General features: G+C 30.4%; 1 protein-coding gene across 3 annotated transcripts in view; it reads right to left on the reverse strand.

Moving 5' to 3' along the window:
* Positions 1-840: 840 nt before the first annotated feature.
* The window catches only part of LOC129971384 (proton-coupled zinc antiporter SLC30A1-like), an 81,587-nt gene continuing 63,629 nt past the window's right edge, over positions 841-18,798 (reverse strand). For all 3 annotated transcript variants that reach the window (XM_056085101.1, XM_056085100.1, XM_056085099.1), the window contains exon 8: positions 841-1,491. In XM_056085101.1, the coding sequence (XP_055941076.1) occupies positions 1,234-1,491 (258 nt within the window). In that variant the 3' untranslated portion in view covers positions 841-1,233. The remainder of the gene's footprint in view (positions 1,492-18,798) is intronic.

Here is an 18,798-nt window from a genome sequence, read left to right on the forward strand (position 1 = left end):
TGGCGATTATTATCTGCCATGAGGTTAAAAGTGTCCGAAAATCGAATTTGCGTTTTAGATATGTTTTTTCCAATTTAATTGGAACAAAAATTTGATACAAAATACGCCTGTAGTCACAAAATTTCAGTACAATACAATAATACAATGGCCAGTACAATAAAAACTATACATTTACTATTACTTGAAATAAAGCACAACAAATGATTTTTTAAAATCTGGTATCTATATTGAATGTAAAAAATTTTATTTTTCAAATTAATTATAGATTAATCTGCATTTTACCAGATGAAATAAAATTCTATATTGCATGAAAGGAACATATAAAGCATTGCAATGGAAAAATCTGTCAAAAGAATGGGCAAAAAAATTAATTGCTAGATATCACAATCCTGTCAGATTTTCACCTGCTTTTGTTTATAAATGCAGAAGAAATACACACGAGTGTTCGAGACATCGGTATTTTACTGTACGATTTCTGTAGAGAGTATGATCTACAGTTTAAGCAGGCCTTTCATTATCTACCATTTTCAGCTAGATCAAAAAGCGCGGTATTATCGCCAAAAACTTGATCTTTTCAAAGGCGACAATTCGCCAAACTTGGTAAACATACATAAATATGGTAAACGTGACATTTTGAGCAACCTCAAAATTTCTGGTGAATTTTTAATGATTGGCAAGATTTGACCGATATTAATGAAAAACTGGTACGGTATTCTTTAGTTTTCCTCAATCTTTATTATTTTTGCCACACACACACACACACACACACACACACACACACACACACACACACACACACATAAAAGAATACTCAAAGACCCTTTTCTTTTATAGAAAATATATATATATATATATAAAATTTATTTACAAAATAGAATATCATCCACACTTGAGCAATCAATATAAAAATACAAAAACATAAAAAGAGACCATTATGTTGAGTATGACTATGATTCAATATGTTATGTCTCATAGCTGCATGAAAATGCAATAGTATCTAAACTGACTTTACATTGAACATTTTATAAAACTATTATTGCATTCATAATCAACATTTTCAGAATCAAAATAAATTTTTCAATAACATGCAAAAAAAAAAAAAAAAATTCAATGAAACAGACACATACACACACTCATTACATAGGCTAGAACTGACATTGGTTTGTTTCATAAACACGCCATGTTGAGCAAATAGTAATAAACGTTGACTTAGTTTTCACAAGGATGTCATGTTCATAGCGTCGTTTCTGTGGCAGTGTTTAATTGATTGAAATCATATTGGGGAACCATATTTTGTTCGGGAATATTATTGTCCAGTGCAAGTGGTTCCACCTTTTGATCATTAATTTTGCGAGCTGATGAAATGCGACATCTTGTGCTGTTTTGCTTGGACTTATCGCTAATAGGTCCGCAACAGGTAAAAGCACCGCAGTTGTTGTTCACAGAACACTGAAGAATGCATTCCTGTTTTGATTTTTCTGACCATGAGCCCTGTAAGAAAATAAAACTGAAATTATGAAACTAATCAATGAGTAAAGCAAACATAGAAATGCTTGAAAATTTTTTTTCAATGCATCTTTTGCAAACTTTTTTCCATACTTCTGAATTCGTCAAATCCACACATTCGACAATGATATGTTTTTTTTTTTTCATTTCTTTTGAAGAAATGGGAGCAAAGAAAATTTTGGCAATGTGATAGAATTAATTAATTGGATAAAATAATTTTGTTAGATAACCAGGCAGTTATCTATAATAGATATAATATATTTTAAACTCTATAATAGAAACAACTAAGTACAATTTCTATATCCATTCATCTTTAGCTTCCATTTAATTCAGCTGTTTTATTCAAAAGGAGGAGTTATAGAAAGATTTCAAAAAGAATATGTTGAAGAATGCACATGCTCACTGAAAGCAAAGCCACTATGTGATGCGTACAGTAACAATCCAGTCAGAGATGCTGAAGCAAGAAGTGAACATATATTCGTGTCCGTCTCTCTATTCCTAAATTAAATTAGCTATTAAAAATGGCGTCCAAATTGCATATTAGGTTTTCTTTACTTTATTACGAAACACAAAATTTTTTAAAAACACGGCTGTTCAAAATAAACTTCGTGATGCTTTTAAATAAAATGTAAATATAAATGAATTTAACATAATCATATATAATTAATATTAAAATATTAATATAAACGAATTAAATATAATCAGACATAATTAATATTAAAATATTAACACTCGATAAAATGGCTGAATGGATATAAATATGCGTAAGTATTTTTTAAAGAGCTTAAATCTATATCTATATCTATATCTATATCTATACTTATAATAAAGCTCAATGTGTGTGTGTGTGTGTGTGTGTTGGCGCTCTACAGGCCAGGTCATTTGACATACAGCTATCAAATTTGGTACATGTATACCTTAGAGGTCGGGAATGTGCACCTGGGGTCCCTTTTTTTGAAATTTTAATTAGAATTTTAATTATTAATTAAAAACTAACTTTCCCGCCAAAAAAATCTTCCATTTTCCCCACCGCCAACTTTTCCGCCAAAAAAATCTTCCATTTTCGCCACCGCCAATGAGTAAGGCTTCCGGGGTTTTTTTCTCCCAACAGTAATGAGGCTAGGGTTAGTATTTTTCGGCGGATTATTTCAAGCGATTCTGTTTATTTTCTTAATGTTTGATGCATTTAAAATTAAACATTGTTAATGAATCGATCCTTCAGATTCATTCTGAAGAACTTTTGAATAAAAATAAAACAGAATAAAGGAAATTACAAATTTCTAATCCGCATAGCGTTACCCCAACTGGCGTAGAAAAAAAATCACGCATTTGCGTTACGTAACTGGCGTTGAAAATTCACGCATGCGCTTTGTGTTCTCAATTCCGCATTGTGTTGACGAATTATTATCAACCGATGCGGACTGGATTTAAATTTTTTTTTAGGTTCGTTGCATGTTTTTGTAATTAAAATGTATTTATATTAGTTATATATTTTTTGTATATGCTTATAGTTTTAAGTGCATCGTTTTTTAAGTAGTTTTTTTTAAACCTGTTTTAAACCGTCTATTTTAAACGATTCGTTTCATTTTCTTAGTGTTTGATGCATTTAAAAGTAAACATTGTTAATGAATCGATCTGCTCATGATGAATCTGAGAAAATTTTGTTGACAAATTCTTGAGATAATACGTAAATTGAAAAGGATATTCTTTAGTGCCCATAAAGTTTAAACGCTGAGTGACTCTATTTTCATTAATCAGATTATAAAAAAATTCTTTGTTTCAGTAAAAAATATTATTATATTAATTGCAGATTAATTCTTTCCACTTTAATTTAAAACATAAATTCTACGGGTGCTAACAGAAAATTAGAGAGATACATATTACGTTATGACTGAAGGCCTTTATAATATTATGAGTGAATTATATGACTATCAAAATTTGAAGTTTTAAAATATTTTGATGAAGAAGCTATTAAAGTAGGAATTGCATAAAATATTTAAATATAAAAATTTTAACGAGCATTAAGATTGGCGAACCGATTGGTCGACAAATTCTTGAGATATTACATAAATTAAGAAAGATATTTTTTAGTTCCCATAAGGTTTAAATGCTCAGTGTCTCTGTTTTCGTTAATCATGTTATTAAAAAAAATTAACATTTATTGACGAACACGAACACACTGATATTCACCGTTACTCTGATTAGATATTATAAAATCTGAATAGATAAACATAAACGTGTAAACAGCTGTGCGCCGGTTTCTATGGCAACACAGCTGGAAAGGGAAAAGAAGTTTCCGAAGAAAATTCACGCATGCGCATTGTTCTGATTGTTGTCATGACAACCACTTTCAACAGACGATTTAAATTATTTTTAGGTAAGTTACATGCTTTTGTAAGTAAATTGTATTTATGTTAGTTATATATTTTTTGTATATGCTTATAGTTTTATGTACATCGTTTTTTAAGTAGTTTTTTTTAAACCTGTTTTCAATGATTTAAATTATTTTTAGGTTAGTTGCATGCTTTTGTAATTAAATTATATTTATGTTAGTTATATATATTTTTGTATATGCTTATAGTTTTAAGTATATCGTTTTTTAAGTAGTTTTTTTAAATCTGTTTTCAATGATTTAAATTATTTTTAGGTTAGTTGCATGCTTTTGTAATTAAATTGTATTTATGTTAGTTATATATTTTTTTGTATATGCTTATAGTTTTAAATACATCGTTTTTTAAGTAGTTTTTTTAAACCTGTTTTAGACCGATTATTTTAAACGATTCATTTTATTTTCTTAGTGTTTAATGCATTTCAAATGAAACATTGTTCATTAATCGATCTGTTCATGATGAATCTGAGAAATTTTTGTTGACAAATTCTTGAGATATTACATAAATTAAGAAAGATATTCTTTAGTGCCCATAAAGTTTAAACGCTCAGTGACTCTATTATCAGTAATCATATTATTAAAAAAAATGCTTTGTTTCAGTAAAAAATATTATTATGTTAATTGCAGATGAATCATTTACACTTTAATTTAAAGCATAAATTCTACGAGGGGTAACAGAAAATGAGAGAGATACATATCACGTTATGACTGAAGGCCTTTATAATATTATGAGTGAATTATATGACTATCAAAATTTGAAGTTTTAAAATGTTTTGCTGAAGAATCTATTAAAGTTGGAATTGCATAAAATATTTAATTATTAAAATTTTAACGAACATTAAGATTGGCGAACCGGCTGGTCGCCAAAGGCGGCTAGTATATTAATAATACACAAAAATGTTTCTGTAAAATATTATAATACACTAAGTTTTCTTATCGTCTGCTACTTCATTTTTAATTAAAATGAGATATTAATGGTTCCAAACGATTTTTAAATCAATAATTTTTTGAAATACGCCTGATGATTTTTTAAAAAGTACAGAAATATTTTTCTTATAAAGATAAAACTCATAATTTTTTAAGAATAATGAAAGAATCCATTTAAACTTTTCGAGTAGAACTCAGATGAAAACAAATAAAATAATTAGAAATGTATACAACATATTTATATACAATAGGATTTAAGACGAACATTGCACTCGGTATTTAAGACGAAATATTCTTGTATAAACATAAATGAATAATTTTTAAACTGATAAAAATATTATTATATCGAATTATTTTTAATATTTTTACAGTTTCAAAATTGATGCTTCAAAATATTTATCAGTAAAATTTGAAAATATGTATAATAATAGGGATTTTTATTAGTTTACAAACTATTTATGGGCTTCACATTTTTATTTATAAAGATTTCTTTTATATAACAATACAACGCCAGTCAAAAACATGAATAGTTTTGCTCATTTTAGAAACATAGTATATTAAAACTGTGCTATTGTTTGCTAATTATTGCTAAGTAAAATATTATACGAACATAAAACTTATACAATTCTCGTACAAGTGCAAACGTAAAATCGTTCATGTTTTTGTATTCTGTGAAATGTTTTGAAATTTCTTAAAAAAAATTCTATTATTATTACTCAGACTGGATCGTAAAAATATGTTTTCATATAAAAAGAAAGTAAGACGTGTGATGCATACATTTTACGTAGATAATTTATCGTCACAAAAGAATGAAATTTCCAGTTCTTTTTATTTCGCTTGATGATAAAAGTAAGGTTTTAAAAAAACCAACCGGTCGTCAGTGACAATTGTGACAGTGCGTTAGTATATACAAAATAAAAGGAAGTCAAAATAAAGGAATACAAAATAAAAAGGAAAATTGTAAACGATGCAAAGAAAATATGCCTTATTTTAGAGGCTATTCATAAATTGCTGACGATGATTCAAAACAACTATCAAATGCATACAGGCAGCCAACTATCAAATGTTTGTTGATTTATCTATTCGTGGGAATTAAATTACTCCTCAACATATTAAAATAACGGCTTTTATAAAAGATATAAATTTTCTAGCCGCTTTTTTTACCGATTCACTATTTGCCAATCATATTAATAGCATTAATCTAATCAGGTCAAACAACTTAGATGAATTATATTTTAGCATAATGAAAGAAAATAGATTTAAAAATTAAACTTGCTAACTAGCCATAGAATATATAAAATGGTTTGCAGTGTCTGCAAACCATTTAAGAAGCGTATAAGTAAAAAAAATATCATTGCACAAAAGTGAATTTTAAACCTTTTTAAAATTTAAAAAAAATTAATGATATCAATATAATAGCTGTACAAATTTCTACTAAATTTTGACAATTTAAAAAATATATTTTTCAGTCTAACTTCCAACAATAGGTCACATCGTCGCCCTGAAGTAACTAATATTCTCATTCATTTTTGAAAGCTAAGGAGGAAGGATTCTATTTAATATTAGTCAGTGTAGTTAGCATCATAATTAGAGGAATGAAGTTAAAGTATCGGATATTCAAGATTTCAATAGCGCTTTCAACTTAGCTTAATAGTTTAAATTCAGACAATTTAATGGAATTACGAATATGAAATTATAAAAAATGATTTATATGGAATCAAATAAGCATATAAGAAAAGTGAATTAGAAATATAATATGAAAGTACACTACACTCCCCGAATATCCGGCCTAATGTGGCGGAAGGGCAGGCCGGATAACAAAAACGCCAGGAGTTCAATGGACTCATTTCTTTGCCCATCAATACCAGACGACAAAATTTTTACACCAAAATATAATAAGTTAATTACTAAATTTTATATTTATACCAAATTATAATAAGTATTTTCTTACTCATTATTGAGTACAAAGTCCTTCATTTATTTCAAGCCTCGTGGAATGGGAACGCGGCTCGGTGAATCATGCCAGCAATGTTTGAGTTAAAATAAAAGATTCTATGCTGGTAGTTTACATATGTTTATAAACTGTACTGCACGTTTCGAGAATTTGAGAGAAAGTGAGTTAATGGTTATAAACTGTTCACATTTTAACATCAATTCTATAATGCCTAACTTAAATGCAGGAAACATAAACAATGTTGCCAATGCAACGCCGTACGCTTCCTCATTTAACTACGATAAAAGAAAATGATATTACAGAAGGCGGATAGCCGTTAACCGGATACTCGAGCGTGTACTGTATACTAAAAATGTATCTTAAAGTGAAATTGTACTAAAAATGAATCATAATATAAAATTATGCAAGAAATGGATCAAAATATGAAATTATACATCGCTATATGAACGTGTGCTATAGTATACTAGAAATGCATCATTATATGAAAGTATACTAGAAAAGATAGCATCATCTAGCAACATACCAGCAAAGATGCATCATTAAATGAAAGTATACTAGAAAAGATAGCATCATCTAGCAACATACCTAGCAATGATGCATCATTAAATGAAAGTATACTAGAAAAGATAGCATCATCTAGCAACATACCAGCAATGATGCATCATTAAATGAAAGTATACTAGAAAAGATAGCATCATCTAGCAACATACCAGCAATGATGCATCATTAAATGAAAGTATACTAGAAAAGATAGCATCATCTAGCAACATACCAGCAAAGATGCATCATTAAATGAAAGTATACTAGAAAAGATAGCATCATCTAGCAACATACCTAGCAATGATGCATCATTAAATGAAAGTATACTAGAAAAGATAGCATCATCTAGCAACATACCAGCAAAGATGCATCATTAAATGAAAGTATACTAGAAAAGATAGCATCATCTAGCAACATACCTAGCAATGATGCATCATTAAATGAAAGTATACTAGAAAAGATAGCATCATCTAGCAACATACCAGCAAAGATGCATCATTAAATGAAAGTATACTAGAAAAGATAGCATCATCTAGCAACATACCTAGCAATGATGCATCATTAAATGAAAGTATACTAGAAAAGATAGCATCATCTAGCAACATACCAGCAAAGATGCATCATTAAATGAAAGTATACTAGAAAAGATAGCATCATCTAGCAACATACCTAGCAATGATGCATCATTAAATGAAAGTATACTAGAAAAGATAGCATCATCTAGCAACATACCAGCAAAGATGCATCATTAAATGAAAGTATACTAGAAAAGATAGCATCATCTAGCAACATACCTAGCAATGATGCATCATTAAATGAAAGTATACTAGAAAAGATAGCATCATCTAGCAACATACCTAGCAATGATGCATGATTAAATGAAAGTATACTAGAAAAGATAGCATCATCTAGCAACATACCAGCAAAGATGCATCATTAAATGAAAGTATACTAGAAAAGATAGCATCATCTAGCAACATACCTAGCAATGATGCATCATTAAATGAAAGTATACTAGAAAAGATAGCATCATCTAGCAACATACCAGCAAAGATGCATCATTAAATGAAAGTATACTAGAAAAGATAGCATCATCTAGCAACATACCTAGCAATGATGCATCATTAAATGAAAGTATACTAGAAAAGATAGCATCATCTAGCAACATACCTAGCAATGATGCATCATTAAATGAAAGTATACTAGAAAAGATAGCATCATCTAGCAACATACCTAGCAATGATGCATCATTAAATGAAAGTATACTAGAAAAGATAGCATCATCTAGCAACATACCTAGCAATGATGCATCATTAAATGAAAGTATACTAGAAAAGATAGCATCATCTAGCAACATACCTAGCAATGATGCATCATTAAATGAAAGTATACTAGAAAAGATAGCATCATCTAGCAACATACCTAGCAATGATGCATCATTAAATGAAAGTATACTAGAAAAGATAGCATCATCTAGCAACATACCTAGCAATGATGCATCATTAAATGAAAGTATACTAGAAAAGATAGCATCATCTAGCAACATACCAGCAATGATGCATCATAATATGAAAGTATACTAGAAAAGATAGCATCATCTAGCAACATACCTAGCAATGATGCATCATTAAATGAAAGTATACTAGAAAAGATAGCATCATCTAGCAACATACCTAGCATTGATGCATTATTAAATGAAAGTATACTAGAAAAGATAGCATCATCTAGCAACATACCTAGCAATGATGCATCATTAAATGAAAGTATACTAGAAAAGATAGCATCATCTAGCAACATACCAGCAAAGATGCATCATTAAATGAAAGTATACTAGAAAAGATAGCATCATCTAGCAACATACCTAGCAATGATGCATCATTAAATGAAAGTATACTAGAAAAGATAGCATCATCTAGCAACATACCAGCAAAGATGCATCATTAAATGAAAGTATACTAGAAAAGATAGCATCATCTAGCAACATACCTAGCAATGATGCATCATTAAATGAAAGTATACTAGAAAAGATAGCATCATCTAGCAACATACCTAGCAATGATGCATCATTAAATGAAAGTATACTAGAAAAGATAGCATCATCTAGCAACATACCTAGCAATGATGCATCATTAAATGAAAGTATACTAGAAAAGATAGCATCATCTAGCAACATACCTAGCAATGATGCATCATTAAATGAAAGTATACTAGAAAAGATAGCATCATCTAGCAACATACCTAGCAATGATGCATCATTAAATGAAAGTATACTAGAAAAGATAGCATCATCTAGCAACATACCTAGCAATGATGCATCATTAAATGAAAGTATACTAGAAAAGATAGCATCATCTAGCAACATACCTAGCAATGATGCATCATTAAATGAAAGTATACTAGAAAAGATAGCATCATCTAGCAACATACCAGCAATGATGCATCATAATATGAAAGTATACTAGAAAAGATAGCATCATCTAGCAACATACCTAGCAATGATGCATCATTAAATGAAAGTATACTAGAAAAGATAGCATCATCTAGCAACATACCTAGCATTGATGCATTATTAAATGAAAGTATACTAGAAAAGATAGCATCATCTAGCAACATACCTAGCAATGATGCATCATTAAATGAAAGTATACTAGAAAAGATAGCATCATCTAGCAACATACCAGCAATGATGCATCATTAAATGAAAGTATACTAGAAAAGATAGCATCATCTAGCAACATACCTAGCAATGATGCATCATTAAATGAAAGTATACTAGAAAAGATAGCATCATCTAGCAACATACCAGCAAAGATGCATCATTAAATGAAAGTATACTAGAAAAGATAGCATCATCTAGCAACATACCTAGCAATGATGCATCATTAAATGAAAGTATACTAGAAAAGATAGCATCATCTAGCAACATACCAGCAATGATGCATCATTAAATGAAAGTATACTAGAAAAGATAGCATCATCTAGCAACATACCAGCAATGATGCATCATTAAATGAAAGTATACTAGAAAAGATAGCATCATCTAGCAACATACCAGCAAAGATGCATCATTAAATGAAAGTATACTAGAAAAGATAGCATCATCTAGCAACATACCTAGCAATGATGCATCATTAAATGAAAGTATACTAGAAAAGATAGCATCATCTAGCAACATACCAGCAAAGATGCATCATTAAATGAAAGTATACTAGAAAAGATAGCATCATCTAGCAACATACCTAGCAATGATGCATCATTAAATGAAAGTATACTAGAAAAGATAGCATCATCTAGCAACATACCAGCAAAGATGCATCATTAAATGAAAGTATACTAGAAAAGATAGCATCATCTAGCAACATACCTAGCAATGATGCATCATTAAATGAAAGTATACTAGAAAAGATAGCATCATCTAGCAACATACCAGCAAAGATGCATCATTAAATGAAAGTATACTAGAAAAGATAGCATCATCTAGCAACATACCTAGCAATGATGCATCATTAAATGAAAGTATACTAGAAAAGATAGCATCATCTAGCAACATACCAGCAAAGATGCATCATTAAATGAAAGTATACTAGAAAAGATAGCATCATCTAGCAACATACCTAGCAATGATGCATCATTAAATGAAAGTATACTAGAAAAGATAGCATCATCTAGCAACATACCTAGCAATGATGCATGATTAAATGAAAGTATACTAGAAAAGATAGCATCATCTAGCAACATACCAGCAAAGATGCATCATTAAATGAAAGTATACTAGAAAAGATAGCATCATCTAGCAACATACCTAGCAATGATGCATCATTAAATGAAAGTATACTAGAAAAGATAGCATCATCTAGCAACATACCAGCAAAGATGCATCATTAAATGAAAGTATACTAGAAAAGATAGCATCATCTAGCAACATACCTAGCAATGATGCATCATTAAATGAAAGTATACTAGAAAAGATAGCATCATCTAGCAACATACCTAGCAATGATGCATCATTAAATGAAAGTATACTAGAAAAGATAGCATCATCTAGCAACATACCTAGCAATGATGCATCATTAAATGAAAGTATACTAGAAAAGATAGCATCATCTAGCAACATACCTAGCAATGATGCATCATTAAATGAAAGTATACTAGAAAAGATAGCATCATCTAGCAACATACCTAGCAATGATGCATCATTAAATGAAAGTATACTAGAAAAGATAGCATCATCTAGCAACATACCTAGCAATGATGCATCATTAAATGAAAGTATACTAGAAAAGATAGCATCATCTAGCAACATACCTAGCAATGATGCATCATTAAATGAAAGTATACTAGAAAAGATAGCATCATCTAGCAACATACCAGCAATGATGCATCATAATATGAAAGTATACTAGAAAAGATAGCATCATCTAGCAACATACCTAGCAATGATGCATCATTAAATGAAAGTATACTAGAAAAGATAGCATCATCTAGCAACATACCTAGCATTGATGCATTATTAAATGAAAGTATACTAGAAAAGATAGCATCATCTAGCAACATACCTAGCAATGATGCATCATTAAATGAAAGTATACTAGAAAAGATAGCATCATCTAGCAACATACCAGCAAAGATGCATCATTAAATGAAAGTATACTAGAAAAGATAGCATCATCTAGCAACATACCTAGCAATGATGCATCATTAAATGAAAGTATACTAGAAAAGATAGCATCATCTAGCAACATACCAGCAAAGATGCATCATTAAATGAAAGTATACTAGAAAAGATAGCATCATCTAGCAACATACCTAGCAATGATGCATCATTAAATGAAAGTATACTAGAAAAGATAGCATCATCTAGCAACATACCTAGCAATGATGCATCATTAAATGAAAGTATACTAGAAAAGATAGCATCATCTAGCAACATACCTAGCAATGATGCATCATTAAATGAAAGTATACTAGAAAAGATAGCATCATCTAGCAACATACCTAGCAATGATGCATCATTAAATGAAAGTATACTAGAAAAGATAGCATCATCTAGCAACATACCTAGCAATGATGCATCATTAAATGAAAGTATACTAGAAAAGATAGCATCATCTAGCAACATACCTAGCAATGATGCATCATTAAATGAAAGTATACTAGAAAAGATAGCATCATCTAGCAACATACCTAGCAATGATGCATCATTAAATGAAAGTATACTAGAAAAGATAGCATCATCTAGCAACATACCAGCAATGATGCATCATAATATGAAAGTATACTAGAAAAGATAGCATCATCTAGCAACATACCTAGCAATGATGCATCATTAAATGAAAGTATACTAGAAAAGATAGCATCATCTAGCAACATACCTAGCATTGATGCATTATTAAATGAAAGTATACTAGAAAAGATAGCATCATCTAGCAACATACCTAGCAATGATGCATCATTAAATGAAAGTATACTAGAAAAGATAGCATCATCTAGCAACATACCAGCAATGATGCATCATTAAATGAAAGTATACTAGAAAAGATAGCATCATCTAGCAACATACCTAGCAATGATGCATCATTAAATGAAAGTATACTAGAAAAGATAGCATCATCTAGCAACATACCAGCAAAGATGCATCATTAAATGAAAGTATACTAGAAAAGATAGCATCATCTAGCAACATACCTAGCAATGATGCATCATTAAATGAAAGTATACTAGAAAAGATAGCATCATCTAGCAACATACCAGCAAAGATGCATCATTAAATGAAAGTATACTAGAAAAGATAGCATCATCTAGCAACATACCTAGCAATGATGCATCATTAAATGAAAGTATACTAGAAAAGATAGCATCATCTAGCAACATACCTAGCAATGATGCATCATTAAATGAAAGTATACTAGAAAAGATAGCATCAAAAGATAGCAACATACCAGCAATGATGAATCATTAAATGAAAGTATACTAGAAAAGATAGCATCATCTAGCAACATACCAGCAATGATGCATCATTAAATGAAAGTATACTAGAAAAGATAGAATCATCTAGCAACATACCAGCAATGATGCATCATTAAATGAAAGTATACTAGAAAAGATAGCATCATCTAGCAACATACCTAGCAAAGATGCATCATTAAAAGAAAGTATACTAGAAAAGATAGCATCATCTAGCAACATACCAGCAATGATGCATCATTAAATGAAAGTATACTAGAAAAGATAGCATCATCTAGCAACATACCAGCAATGATGCATCATTAAATGAAAGTATACTAGAAAAGATAGCATCATCTAGCAACATACCAGCAAAGATGCATCATTAAATGAAAGTATACTAGAAAAGATAGCATCATCTAGCAACATACCTAGCAATGATGCATCATTAAATGAAAGTATACTAGAAAAGATAGCATCATCTAGCAACATACCTAGCAATGATGCATCATTAAATGAAAGTATACTAGAAAAGATAGCATCATCTAGCAACATACCTAGCAATGATGCATCATTAAATGAAAGTATACTAGAAAAGATAGCATCATCTAGCAACATACCTAGCAATGATGCATCATTAAATGAAAGTATACTAGAAAAGATAGCATCATCTAGCAACATACCTAGCAATGATGCATCATTAAATGAAAGTATACTAGAAAAGATAGCATCATCTAGCAACATACCTAGCAATGATGCATCATTAAATGAAAGTATACTAGAAAAGATAGCATCATCTAGCAACATACCTAGCAATGATGCATCATTAAATGAAAGTATACTAGAAAAGATAGCATCATCTAGCAACATACCTAGCAATGATGCATCATTAAATGAAAGTATACTAGAAAAGATAGCATCATCTAGCAACATACCAGCAATGATGCATCATAATATGAAAGTATACTAGAAAAGATAGCATCATCTAGCAACATACCTAGCAATGATGCATCATTAAATGAAAGTATACTAGAAAAGATAGCATCATCTAGCAACATACCTAGCATTGATGCATTATTAAATGAAAGTATACTAGAAAAGATAGCATCTTCTAGCAACATACCTAGCAATGATGCATCATTAAATGAAAGTATACTAGAAAAGATAGCATCATCTAGCAACATACCAGCAATGATGCATCATTAAATGAAAGTATACTAGAAAAGATAGCATCATCTAGCAACATACCTAGCAATGATGCATCATTAAATGAAAGTATACTAGAAAAGATAGCATCATCTAGCAACATACCAGCAAAGATGCATCATTAAATGAAAGTATACTAGAAAAGATAGCATCATCTAGCAACATACCTAGCAATGATGCATCATTAAATGAAAGTATACTAGAAAAGATAGCATCATCTAGCAACATACCAGCAAAGATGCATCATTAAATGAAAGTATACTAGAAAAGATAGCATCATCTAGCAACATACCTAGCAATGATGCATCATTAAATGAAAGTATACTAGAAAAGATAGCATCATCTAGCAACATACCTAGCAATGATGCATCATTAAATGAAAGTATACTAGAAAAGATAGCATCAAAAGATAGCAACATACCAGCAATGATGAATCATTAAATGAAAGTATACTAGAAAAGATAGCATCATCTAGCAACATACCTAGCAAAGATGCATCATTAAATGAAAGTATACTAGAAAAGATAGCATCATCTAGCAACATACCAGCAATGATGCATCATTAAATGAAAGTATACTAGAAAAGATAGCATCATCTAGCAACATACCAGCAATGATGCATCATTAAATGAAAGTATACTAGAAAAGATAGCATCATCTAGCAACATACCAGCAATGATGCATCATTAAATGAAAGTATATTAGAAAAGATAGCATCATCTAGCAACATACCAGCAATGATGCATCATTAAATGAAAGTATACTAGAAAAGATAGCATCATCTAGCAACATACCAGCAATGATGCATCATTAAATGAAAGTATACTAGAAAAGATAGCATCATCTAGCAACATACCAGCAATGATGCATCATTAAATGAAAGTATACTAGAAAAGATAGCATCATCTAGCAACATACCAGCAATGATGCATCATTAAATGAAAGTATACTAGAAAAGATAGCATCATCTAGCAACATACCAGCAATGATGCATCATTAAATGAAAGTATACTAGAAAAGATAGCATCATCTAGCAACATACCAGCAATGATGCATCATTAAATGAAAGTATACTAGAAAAGATAGCATCATCTAGGAACATACCAGCAATGATGCATCATTAAATGAAAGCATACTAGAAAAGATAGCATCATCTAGCAACATACCTAGCAATGATGCATCATAATATGAAAGTATACTAGAAAAGATAGCATCATCTAGCAACATACCAGCAAAGATGCATCATTAAATGAAAGTATACTAGAAAAGATAGCATCATCTAGCAACATACCAGCAATGATGCATCATTAAATGAAAGTATACTAGAAAAGATAGCATCATCTAGCAACATACCAGCAATGATGCATCATTAAATGAAAGTATACTAGAAAAGATAGCATCATCTAGCAACATACCAGCAATGATGCATCATTAAATGAAAGTATACTAGAAAAGATAGCATTATCTAGCAACATACCAGCAATGATGCATCATTAAATGAAAGTATACTAGAAAAGATAGCATCATCTAGCAACATACCAGCAATGATGCATCATTAAATGAAAGTATACTAGAAAAGATAGCATCATCTAGCAACATACCAGCAATGATGCATCATTAAATGAAAGTATACTAGAAAAGATAGCATCATCTAGCAACATACCAGCAATGATGCATCATTAAATGAAAGTATACTAGAAAAGATAGCATCATCTAGAAACATACCAGCAATGATGCATCATTAAATGAAAGTATACTAGGAAAGATAGCATCATCTAGCAACATACCTAGCAATGATGCATCATAATATGAAAGTATACTAGAAAAGATAGCATCATCTAGCAACATACCAGCAAAGATGCATCATTAAATGAAAGTATACTAGAAAAGATAGCATCATCTAGCAACATACCTAGCAATGATGCATCATAATATGAAAGTATACTAGAAAAGATAGCATCATCTAGCAACATACCAGCAAAGATGCATCATTAAATGAAAGTATACTAGAAAAGATAGCATCATCTAGCAACATACCTAGCAATGATGCATCATTAAATGAAAGTATACTAGAAAAGATAGCATCATCTAGCAACATACCAGCAATGATGCATCATTAAATGAAAGTATACTAGAAAAGATAGCATCATCTAGCAACATACCTAGCAATGATGCATCATAATATGAAAGTATACTAGAAAAGATAGCATCATCTAGCAACATACCAGCAATGATGCATCATAATATGAAAGTATACTAGAAAAGATAGCATCATCTAGCAACATACCAGCAAAGATGCATCATTAAATGAAAGTATACTAGAAAAGATAGCATCATCTAGCAACATACCTAGCAATGATGCATCATAATATGAAAGTATACTAGAAAAGATAGCATCATCTAGCAACATACCAGCAATGATGCATCATTAAATGAAAGTATACTAGAAAAGATAGCATCATCTAGCAACATACCAGCAATGATGCATCATAATATGAAAGTATACTAGAAAAGATAGCATCATCTAGCAACATACCAGCAATGATGCATCATAATATGAAAGTATACTAGAAAAGATAGCATCATCTAGCAACATACCAGCAAAGATGCATCATTAAATGAAAGTATACTAGAAAAGATAGCATCATCTAGCAACATACCTAGCAATGATGCATCATTAAATGAAAGTATACTAGAAAAGATAGCATCATCTAGCAACATACCAGCAATGATGCATCATTAAATGAAAGTATACTAGAAAAGATAGCATCATCTAGCAACATACCAGCAATGATGCATCATAATATGAAAGTATACTAGAAAAGATAGCATCATCTAGCAACATACCAGCAAAGATGCATCATTAAATGAAAGTATACTAGAAAAGATAGCATCATCTAGCAACATACCTAGCAATGATGCATCATTAAATGAAAGTATACTAGAAAAGATAGCATCATCTAGCAACATACCAGCAATGATGCATCATTAAATGAAAGTATACTAGAAAAGATAGCATCATCTAGCAACATACCAGCAATGATGCATCATTATATGAAAGTATACTAGAAAAGATAGCATCATCTAGCAACATACCAGCAATGATGCATCATAATATGAAAGTATACTAGAAAAGATAGCATCATCTAGCAACATACCAGCAAAGATGCATCATTAAATGAAAGTATACTAGAAAAGATAGCATCATCTAGCAACATACCTAGCAATGATGCATCATTAAATGAAAGTATACTAGAAAAGATAGCATCATCTAGCAACATACCAGCAATGATGCATCATTAAATGAAAGTATACTAGAAAAGATAGCATCATCTAGCAACATACCTAGCAATGATGCATCATTAAATGAAAGTATACTAGAAAAGATAGCATCATCTAGCAACATACCAGCAAAGATGCATCATTAAATGAAAGTATACTAGAAAAGATAGCATCATCTAGCAACATACCAGCAAAGATGCATCATTAAATGAAAGTATACTAGAAAAGATAGCATCATCTAGCAACATACCTAGCAATGATGCATCATTAAATGAAAGTATACTAGAAAAGATAGCATCATCTAGCAACATACCTAGCAATGATGCATCATTAAATGAAAGTATACTAGAAAAGATAGCATCATCTAGCAACATACCTAGCAATGATGCATCATTAAATGAAAGTATACTAGAAAAGATAGCATCATCTAGCAACATACCTAGCAATGATGCATCATTAAATGAAAGTATACTAGAAAAGATAGCATCATCTAGCAACATACCTAGCAATGATGCATCATTAAATGAAAGTATACTAGAAAAGATAGCATCATCTAGCAACATACCTAGCAATGATGCATCATTAAATGAAAGTATACTAGAAAAGATAGCATCATCTAGCAACATACCAGCAATGATGCATCATTAAATGAAAGTATACTAGAAAAGATAGCATCATCTAGCAACAGACCTAGCAATGATCCATCATTAAATGAAAGTATACTAGAAAAGATAGCATCATCTAGCAACATACCAGCAATGATGCATCATTAAATGAAAGTATACTAGAAAAGATAGCATCATCTAGCAACATACCAGCAATGATCCATCATTAAATGAAAGTATACTAGAAAAGATAGCATCATCTAGCAACATACCAGCAATGATCCATCATTAAATGAAAGTATACTAGAAAAGATAGCATCATCTAGCAACATACCAGCAATGATGCATCATTAAATGAAAGTATACTAGAAAAGATAGCATCATCTAGCAACATACCTAGCAATGATGCATCATTAAATGAAAGTATACTAGAAAAGATAGCATCA

This window comes from Argiope bruennichi, chromosome 6 (assembly GCF_947563725.1).
Source record: "Argiope bruennichi chromosome 6, qqArgBrue1.1, whole genome shotgun sequence".
In the NCBI taxonomy this organism is placed as follows: Eukaryota; Metazoa; Arthropoda; class Arachnida; order Araneae; family Araneidae; genus Argiope; species Argiope bruennichi.